Raw genomic sequence first — 10529 nt, forward strand, 5'->3', positions numbered from 1 at the left:
GGAGAGCTGCACAGCTCGGTGAGCAAGTCGCTACAATTGCTGTATGAAACAAGAAGTAACAACAAAAGGAGAATGTAAATATACTTTACTAACCATTTTGTACAACAAAATATTAAAACCTTATAAATGTTTTTAAAAAATGTTTGACGTTAGGTCGTAGAAAAACATTAAGTTTATTTATCGATAGTATTAAGTACAGTAAAGTTTAGTCCTAACTAAAGTAAAAAAAAAAAAGTACACAGGCTACAGTGTTAATTTATCTCTTTATCGAACTTAGGCCTAACGTAAGTTAAAGTTTTATAAAGTACGGCCTATATACAAATGGATTTACACACTTCGCTGTCTACGATTACAATTCATTTGTATTGTGCTAGAAATGTTATATTTAAAGAAGTGCTGTTACCATAGAGATACTAATTTGGCCGAAAATGTTTTGCAGGTCTCTGCTAGTTGTCATTATTATCAGTACGAATTTTCTTTAAAAAAGTTATTTGCTTTTTTTGTTAGTGTAGAGCTTTGCATCATGACATTGAGTAGTATCAGTAATAAGTACGAGATGTGAATGATAATTATTTATGCTGTATCGCTTTTACTGGATCAGAATGGATTTTCAGTAACAAGATTGTATATAATAGCATTTCAGATACACCTTGTATGCTGTATGACGAAGGCATTGGATCAATATCAGAAAATAAGCAGCAGGTAAGCTCGACATAATCATTAAAGAATGTCGTGCATGATGGATGTTTAATTGCTAAATGAAGTCAATAATAATATGACAGTGGCTAAACAGGCCCATGTTCAAGTATTTACATTTTGGTAACTGTGCTTCATTTTTTCCACATACAACATAGGCTATGGTATCCCATGAGTTGCTGGGTTATACCCATGAGTTGCTGAGTTATCATAGCTCCGTGTTGTATGTGGAAAAAACGAAGCACATGTTAGTAGCATGCTAGAAACATTAATTAGTATGTACAGCACGTTCGATATAATTAATTTATAAGGAATGGAATAAGTTGCATAACCAGAACAATGAACTTCTGGAGTAATATTTCTATAGCTGTCTTTAAATTTCACGATATAATTTAGTTAAAGGAACAAACAATCTGTTACTGAAAGTAATTAATTTAAGAGATTCGGTTACGTCCAAAAAGTCTGCCCTAAAGTTATGTATTTTAAAGTAATTAGACATGTACAGGAAGTACTATTCTTTGTTAGGTGTTCCCATAAAACTGAATCTAAAACTACTGATAATATATACGTTTAAAAATACTTTAACAATTTAAACTTCATATTTACGAGTAGCAGCCGCATGCTTTCGAAATGATTCATGAATAGTAAGAATGATTCTGTTGAATTAAACTGTCTATTCTAAATAGTAAAATATTTTATTAGCGTTTTAACAAGGTAACTTCCCCATTTAGTATTGGTACAAAACCATACTTTTATAGATGTTTCAACACGTTATACATCTATTTAGGAATGGAAACTTGTGTTTCTGTTGATGAATGTTGTTGAATTAAATTACCTATTTAAAATTTTTCAAACGTATTATAACAGATTGAACTAATTATTTATGTGGGGTTAGGGCGCTCGACTTGCAATCTGCGGGTTCGGATCTCCGTCACACAAACATGCTCGCCCTTTCAGACGTGGGAGCGTTATAATGGGACGGTCAATCCCATTATTCGTTGGTAAAAAAAGTAGCCCAAGAGTTGATGGTGGGTGGTGATGACTAGCTGCCTTCCCTCTAGTCTTACATTACTAAATTAGGACGGCTAACGCAGATAGCCCGCGTGTAGCTTTGCGCGAAATTCAAAACAAACTTGTTTATGATTAGTACAAATTAGCTTTGGCTAATATTTTAACAAGATACAGTATGTATACATGACTAGTTAAAACGTAATTTTATTAATTTTGAGCTTATTGTCTTATTATTTATGTACAAATTATTTTACTCCAATATGTTTCCAGTAAGCGAATTCTGTTCATTAGTCTGGCCAGTTTGGATTGATAATAACTTTAAGTAGTTTGTCATCGTTAAAGTTCATCTAACAGTGACTCTGTAAACAAAACAAATTCTTACTCAATGAATCCACAATAGTTGAAAAAATCCTCTATCAACGATCTCTTTAGAACATGACTAATAGGCCTATTGTTGTATTTCCTGGAATTAAGGTAAGTTATTAAATACGAAAACATATGCATTTGGTGAAATTATTTTTCATTGTTGTATATTGACTAGCCATATCTATTTGTAGATTGATCATATCATGAATCAGATGAATGCTTGAGATTTAATAAGAGATGTAGCTATATTTTTGTGTTAGTCTTGAAACCATCGCACAAGAGTAAGGAATTCAAACTTTCAAAGGAATATGATAACTGGTGCCGGTGTAGCAGAAATGTGTTTATCAAAGACTGTTTTCTTACCAGCTGTTAAAATACATCTGTCATCAGATTGTAATAACAGTGGCAAATCGAAAGGGAATACGCTTGTCACTAGGAGAAACTGTGGCCGCAAATAGCTGGCGAAAGGTCAAGGGAAAAGATGACGAGCCAGGCTTATAAAATATTTAGGACATACCAGTCACTCTTAAGTGGCCAATTATTTACAACAGCGGTTAAGATTCAACTAATAATATAGCTGTGTCATTGAAAGAACATTGTAAACAGTTATAAAGCAGTAAAAAGCAACAACAACAAAAAACACATACACAAAAGAAACAAACAAACTACAACAAAACAGTACTAAACCCGTTTATGACTGAGAGAGTGTGATGTGGTCTGAGTCTTTTTTTTTTTTTTTCACTTGACCCTATTTATATTATTCTGATTCTACATGCTGGTAAAGGAGGTGTAATAGCATGACGGGTCCTTGTGCAGGGGTTGGGTCTTTTTTATTCCTTTAGAAGGTTGAATAACATTCAGATTGTGTCTGAACGTTGTTGTCAATCAAGTCCTTTCCTTAGTATTGTAATTCTTACCTGAACTACAAGGGTTTTTCCATTCCAATCTGGTTGAACATCTTTGGGACGAATCTGAACATTTTATTTACCATAATTTTCTGCCGATATCTGCGAATTAAATACAGGAAATATTCATTGAAAATTAGGGCGAAATGTGGTCCCCCCTCTCCTGTTAAATAAGAGCCGTAATAAATACCCGAGTCGATGTACTTACTGTGTGTTTTAGTCTATGTAAAAGTTTGTACACCTAGAAGAAGTTTGTATATTGTGTGTGTCTGTTAAATGCCGAAAATATGGTGGAATATTTCATTAACCTATTAACTTGTCTTTTAATACAGTGTGGATAAGTTTTAGTGTTGTCACAGTCTTTTCCATTTTGTGATTATCAGTGGTGTTCTGATTGTTATCATGTAAAAAGTAGGCACTTTTAATTAATGTGCTGTTTGTTGTGCTATAGAAGAAAGTTAATTCATGGCATCATATACATCGCGGTCGCTTGTTACACTATAGTTAATGCCTTTCATTATATACGACACGATTGCTTGTTATTTTATAGTTAATTCGTTGCATTATATACGACATGAACGCTTGTTATGGCTTTATATACTACGTGCTTTCTTGTAACGTTATAGTTAATGGATGGCATTATATGCCACGTGGCCTCTTTTAACGTTATATTTAATGGATGGCATTACTCATAACTCCAACGAATGGTAGTTTATAGTTGAAGCCTTATAGTTATCTCTGAGTATAGAGTTGAATAGTTTAGTCTTCTGAGACAATGAAACGTATTCTGCTTTACAGATCCAGCTCTTGTGATGTTATAATATTATTCTGATGGATGTACAGGTTCTAAAGAATTAAGAGGAGGCTGTTCTACTTTTCCTCGTGAATATTATATTTTTGTTCCATTAACATAATAAAGGACTTCGCTGCTGAAGTCCTTTGGTGATGTTACTAGCATTATAACATGCTACCTTCTGTTTCGACAAGTGTTGGATATATATGACTGTTTAGTGTAAGAGTTATTATTTAGTTCATTTAGTTATTTAATATTAAATTATTATTTATTTTTCATAACAAGAGAGTTAAAGTTAATTATATTAAAGGCGATAGTTATGACAAGTTTGGTTGCGTAACTCTGTAAGAGTCGTATACTGTGTGTGTGTGTGTGTGTTTCAATTGTAGTATTGTCGACGCCAAGTTTCTCGAATCTTTGGTATTTTTCTCGTTACCTTAAGTGAGTATTATTACATTACAGCGTCGCTCGCGTAGTTTATAGAAAGTTTGAGGCCTCATTGAACAATGTGTAAATATAGGAGACCAAGCGAACGCAAGTCAAATTCAGCCAGAAAAAAAGTTGGAAAATGTGAAATTAGCCGGCGTGTGAGTAATTAGCCATAACGGGCGATATTTTAAAGTGAGTTTCACAGTTTAATAGAGATAAGGAGAACAATTTGTCTTGTCAAAGGGTGTTCTAAAGTAATTGAACCCTACTGTGTGGACTTTGACGAAAAGGAGACAATTATCTAAAGTTCGAGATACAACTGTGGTAACCCACGGAGTAAAGTAAGTGAATTTATCGCAGATTGTACAGTAAGAAACAGAGTACAGAAAAATAATTCGTTTTGTCAATTGAATTCCAAAGTAATTTAATCAGTCTGTGGACTTTTGACAAGAAAAATAATTATTTAGAGTTTAAGATACAACTGTGATAGTGTAAAGAATTTTTTGTACCTACGTACCTTGTTTTGAATATATTATTTTAAAACAAGTGAATTGTGTGCTGTCTGTTTATTGTTCGAATTTATCGCTAACAAGTCCGATATCTACTGTCCAATAATCTCAGCCCAACCAAAGATATTTAAAACTCTGACAACAAACGTCACTAACACAGCACATCTTGCCTCCTTTACTCTAGGTATCGCTAAAAAATAAAACTCATCTTCTTCCTTTACCAAACTTACCACCAATAGTACATCAGATCATCATCTATGCTATAAATCTTAGCAGTAATACAACATGCAAACCTTTATTATTATAGACGTCACTGATAGTACACGCTACTCTTCTTTAGTATGGAACGTCTCACTAATCTTAGAAGGCGCTAATTATTTGTAATTCAACAACGTATGCCCATTGTTAAAAGTGAGTGCTTATAAAGTTATATCACTCATTAAGGTACTTGTAATCTTGCGGTATGTAATCCTACCGTAAAGTGGGTAGCTACAACTTGTGACACGTAATTTTACGATAAAGTGGGTGCCTACAGCTGTACGACATGTAATATTGCTATAGAGTGAGCGTCTGTAGCTCTACAACATGTGATACAATGATTACGTGGGTGTCTGGATCTTTATACCTATAATATTAAAATGAAGTGGGTGCCTGCATCTTTACGACATGTAACCCTACTGTAGAGTGGGTGCCTACAGCTTTACGACATGTAATCCTACTGTACAGTAGATGAGTGTTTTCTACTATATCAAATCTTATAAATTATTATTATTTTCGTTTTAAAATGCATATTTGTTCTTATAGTAATTTGAGTGGAAAAACAAGAACTTTTGAACTTAAATTTTACCAAAGAACTTGGCTATGCAGTTTCAAAACATGATTAAAGCTATAATGACCACTGCAATAAATCTTTTGGGTTAATCTTCCTTTAAAGTAGGATGCATTCGTCCGAACTTGGCTATGCCGTTTCAAAATATCATTGAAGTTCTAATGAAAACTGCAATAAATCTTCTGGGTTAATCTTCCTTGAAAGTAGGATGCATTCGTCAAAACTTGGCTATGCAGTTTCAAAATATCGCTAAAGCTCTAATGAAAACCGCAATAAATCTTTTGGGTTAATCTTCCTTTAAAGTAGGATGCATTCGTAAAATGTTTTATGTGCAGATGTTTGTAAGAAGCTGAAACTTAAAAAAAAATACATGTATAAAGCATTTGTAAACTGTAACTTAAGTTAAGCTGGTGTACGCAATCAATGTTTAATTTTCCTTCAAGAATCTTAAGCTTTAAATAAATAATATTTTAATGAATAATTAAAACATTTATTTATATTTGCAGAGCTGAGGAAATATATTAAATTCAAACATTTGTTTGTCAAAGTAAAGATTTTTTATGAGGCCTTTTCATTAGACCATATAACTGATAAATAGGTTTAGCTTTATTACTTTTGTTTGTTGGGTTACTACTTTATACTAATTTATGTATAGGTAAATAGAAATAACCAATATAGTGAAACCTTGAGTTGTATGTTAAAATAATTTATGTAGAAGCTGAAATGTTATTATTGTTGACTCTTATTTTTATAGTTGAATCTTCTTACAGTTTCTTGTGGAACGCAACCAACTTCATTAGTTCAGAGGGTAAGTACTGAAACATGTTCGAACATACTAGAAGTAAATGCACTTAAGCTCCTTCTCTCTTAATTTTTTGTTTTCAAATTCCTAATTCTACATAAAATCTGCATTTTTTTTTTTTTTTTTTTTTTTTTTTTTTTGTCTAAAGTATCTTCACTTGACAAAAATATGTTTATGGTTGAATAAAGGTCGACGTTAATGGCTGTGATTGTCTTCAGTTTTGGGACTGTTCCTTCTTATCAAATGTTTATTATTAGCATTATCAGCTCAGGGTAAGAAACTATGTTAGCCAAGAAGTAAAAATAAGGACTTTTAATTTTTTTGAATATATTTCGAGCTGTTTCGACGATATATTGGTCTTGTTTGTGTTGAAAATTTTTAAAGTAAAAACCATCAATTACTGATTTAACCTTCATATAGTGGAACTATCCCTGGATGTTTAATAAAAATGATATGCCAGTGTTATAAGGTATTTTTATCACATTTTAGTTTACAGATTTTATGGTGCAACCGATGCTGAGATAGATGGTGCAGTAATGATGACAACGTTTTCAAAGACAACAGACACCAGTCTTCATGTTGCGAACAAACGCATGCATTCTTTAATAACAATTGCTTCAGTATGTATTTTGGGCCAAATGCGTCTCGCTGGTTAGCCTGCTGGTCTGTAAACCTGAGAGTCCTTTGTTCGCGTCTCTTTTCCGCAAAATCACGCTGTACACCATGAAATACTGGATGCGCTGTAACAGTAACTGTTCAATTCCACTATTCGATTAGATCAACCTGGAAGTTGGCGGTGACTGCTGTTGTTTTTAGTCTAGTCTATTAGTTCAAAACTCGTGACGACTAGTGCAGATAGTCCCTGAGTAGCGTTGCGTGAATATCTGAAAGAAACAAGTAGTACGAATTTTATTAAATTTTATTCATTTGAAAAACATTGAATTTTTATTTTTATATATAATAAAAGCCACGTAGAATGTAAAGTTACTAAATCAAAATCAATAGATAAAGTAAATGGAAGACAAAGTTTTTGATTTGGAATGTTACTACAAATTTTCAAACTGATCTGAAAAATGTATCAATTCTTATGCAATTTTTTCACTTTGTATTTTTTATTTTATTTGGCATAGAAAAACAAAGACTAAATACAGTTTCTTTAAACGTTATGCATTAGTTAAGTTTAACTCGTATTGTAATAAGTTAATGAGAATAAGAACAATTGAACACGGTGCAAAAAACAAACCAATGTCAGTCAATATATACATTATAATGCAAATAATATTGGATTAAATGTTCTCAAATTAGTTAGTTATTGTAAGGACTAGAATAACTAGAAGTGTTTTAGTAGACAGTTAAAAGTAATCATAGTTCAACTAACTATTATTTGGTTGGGAAGTTAAAGAATGCTGTCATATGCAAAGACGTTTTTATGCCTATCTGAATTAAAACTGTTTAAAACCCAAAATAACGATCTTCATAGAGACTTTGAAACCTAAATGAAGATAACGCTCCTTATTTATATGAACCGTTATGGAAAGTTAAAGTAACGTGTCGCACAAACCATTAGCGCGGAATACTAAGCCCCTGTAAAAATGTCTTCTCCTTAGGAATGAAAATTCAGTGGAGACACTAGAGTTTGCGGCTATCTTATATGTTCAAATTTTCCCACTCACTGCGGCTGTCACGTATACGGGTCGGACTTTTTACTTCGGTACATTGCGGCTGTGCTTTATATGGGATTTCGTTGACATCTTGAGGGGTACTGACGAGAAAAGACAAAAAATGATTGAGCCATTGTTCGGTTATAATGTCTGGGTGGATGGAAAGTGTTTCAATACTCATAAATACCCTTTAACAGGTCACTCGGGAAATCTAGAAATGAAATACTATATATGGACCTACGGGCAAAGCCGCAGTTTTTCGAAGAAAGAAAGTCCAACCCGTATACGTGACAGCTGGAGTGAATGGGTTAAACTGGAGAATTTGCAAGAATAATAATAATAAAAAAAATCCCTGTTAATTATAGACTTTATTAATGAAATAATTTCCCTGATATTCACTTCCCTAAAAATGGATAATTCATTAGAAACACGTAGTAATTCAATAGCGTGGACTAATAGTTGCATGCTTAAAGCGCTTCTTTATGAGAAATAGCCGTAGAATCAGTATTAAGCTACAAATATTACGGTACAACTCAAGTGAGTGGTTGTACGTGTGGTCCCCATGGGGAACAGCGGTAAGTCTTCGGATTTACAACGCTAAAATCAGGGGTTCAATTCCCCTCGTTGGGTACAGCAGATAGCACAATGCGGCTTTGCTATAATAAGACACACACACACACACACACACACACACACACACACACACACACACACACACACACACACACACACTCTGTACGTACGTGAGTAGCTACGATTCAAATCTATTTTCCTAAAATAACTTTGATTTGCAGACTTAATAAGCTTATGTGCGAAATTATAACTATTGTATGATTCAAGAATAGAATAATGGGTTCCTTACTCAGTTTTTAGTAGACAAAGGCACATATACAGCTGAATCATTCTGATCACTGAGTGTTTGTTTTTGTTTTGTTTTTGAATTTCGCGCAAAGCTACACGAGGGCTTTCTGCGCTAGCCGTCCCTAACTTAGCAGTGTAAGACTAAAGGGAAGGCAGCTAGTCATCACAACCTACAGCTAACTCTTGGGCTACTCTTTTACCAACGAATAGTGAGATTAACCGTTACATTATAACGCCTCCACGGCTAAAAGGGGCAATTCTAACCCGAGACCTTCAAATTACGGGTCGAGCGCCCTAACCACCTAGCCATGCCGGGCCCATCAATGAGTGTTAATACATTCTGATCTGTTTTCGCATTTATCGTTTTTGAAATAGCAACATAAGCCACATTAGCTAGGAATATTTTGTATTGCGTTCGTTAAATTTTGTTATCTGGCAAATACAGAGTACAAAATATTTATTCTTAATAAACATTTTTATCTCTTTCACGAGTTATAATATGACGAGATAACTAATAAGATAATATAACATCATTATGAAAATTCACCTCATTCTGATCACGTATGTTAATCTTACTGCTCCTATGCTTCGTTACCTATTCATAGGTTAACAATTATTACGCGCTATTCCAGTCTTCAGCTTTCCAAGTATAATGAAGTTACGTTCCCGCTGGATTAATGTATTCTGGCATCAATAGATAGAGTTATGCAAATTCAAATATAAGATGTGTAGAATGCATGTCAAAGTTCTTAGTTTTGCGTCTCTGAATACTTGTTTGGATACTTCTTGTATGGTAAGATTATTAAGTTCTTCCTCAGTTACTTATTTATTCTATACGTCTCGTTTTTTATCTGTATGAGAGGATAAACTATGCATCCAAAAGGAAAATGTAGTGTTTCAATAGAGTTAATTTTTACTTGTGATAATTTGAATCTTAAAAAAAATGACATTCGTTTTCAATTATAATATTTGATATTAGAATATAGTTTTTATTACTATTTAACAATAACTTTTTAATGCGAAAGATCGAAATGTCTCTGCTATATTTATTATTTTAATGTATACTCTGCCACAGGTTCATCATATTGTCTCAGATTTTCATAAGATGTTGGAGTTGATAACACTTCAGTTTTTAATGGATTAGGCCCGGAATGGTCAGGTGGTTAGTGCGCTTTACTCACAATCTCAAGGTCGCGGGTTCGAATCCCCGTCCTCTTCAGCCGTGTGGGCGTTATAGGTTGACGGTCAATCCCACTATTCACTGGTATAAGAGTAGCCCAAGAGTTGGCGATGGGTGGGGATGACTAGCTGCCTTCCCTCTAGTCTTACACTGCAAAATTAGGGACGGTTAGCGCAGATAGCCCTCGTATAGCTTTGCGCGAAACTCAAAACAAACTAAACCCATCTAATGAATCCGTTTGTAACAGTACAACAAGTTTGTTTAGTATAACCTATGTAAACTCAATTGTTTCGTGTGCGCTAGTTCGAATGATTCCACATTATTTTATCCCTAATATGAAAGGAATTACATATTCTGCTATATATATATATATATATATATATATATATATATAATAATAAAAATAAAAAGAAAAAAAAGAAAAAAAAGTAGAAGTTAGTTTAGTTTACTTTTTAGTTAATTAACTAATAAGTACGTCTGTGTAGTC

General features: G+C 33.4%; 1 protein-coding gene across 3 annotated transcripts in view; it reads left to right on the top strand.

Annotated features, from left to right (window-relative positions):
• Positions 1 to 10529, top strand: part of LOC111085387 — a 25424-nt gene that overhangs the window by 6956 nt on the left and 7939 nt on the right. The window contains exons 3-5 of one of the 3 annotated variants that reach the window (XM_022383704.1): positions 636 to 702; positions 6309 to 6346; positions 6830 to 7181. In XM_022383704.1, coding sequence (XP_022239412.1) covers positions 636 to 702; positions 6309 to 6346; positions 6830 to 6996 — 272 coding nt within the window. In that variant the 3' untranslated portion in view covers positions 6997 to 7181. Of the gene's footprint in view, positions 1 to 635; positions 703 to 6292; positions 6347 to 6829; positions 7182 to 10529 lie in introns of those variants that run through there. The other 2 variants (XR_002610236.1, XR_002610237.1) reach the window with 2 other exon arrangements.

The sequence above is a fragment of the Limulus polyphemus genome, unplaced genomic scaffold (assembly GCF_000517525.1).
Source record: "Limulus polyphemus unplaced genomic scaffold, Limulus_polyphemus-2.1.2 Scaffold362, whole genome shotgun sequence".
NCBI lineage: Eukaryota > Metazoa > Arthropoda > Merostomata > Xiphosura > Limulidae > Limulus > Limulus polyphemus.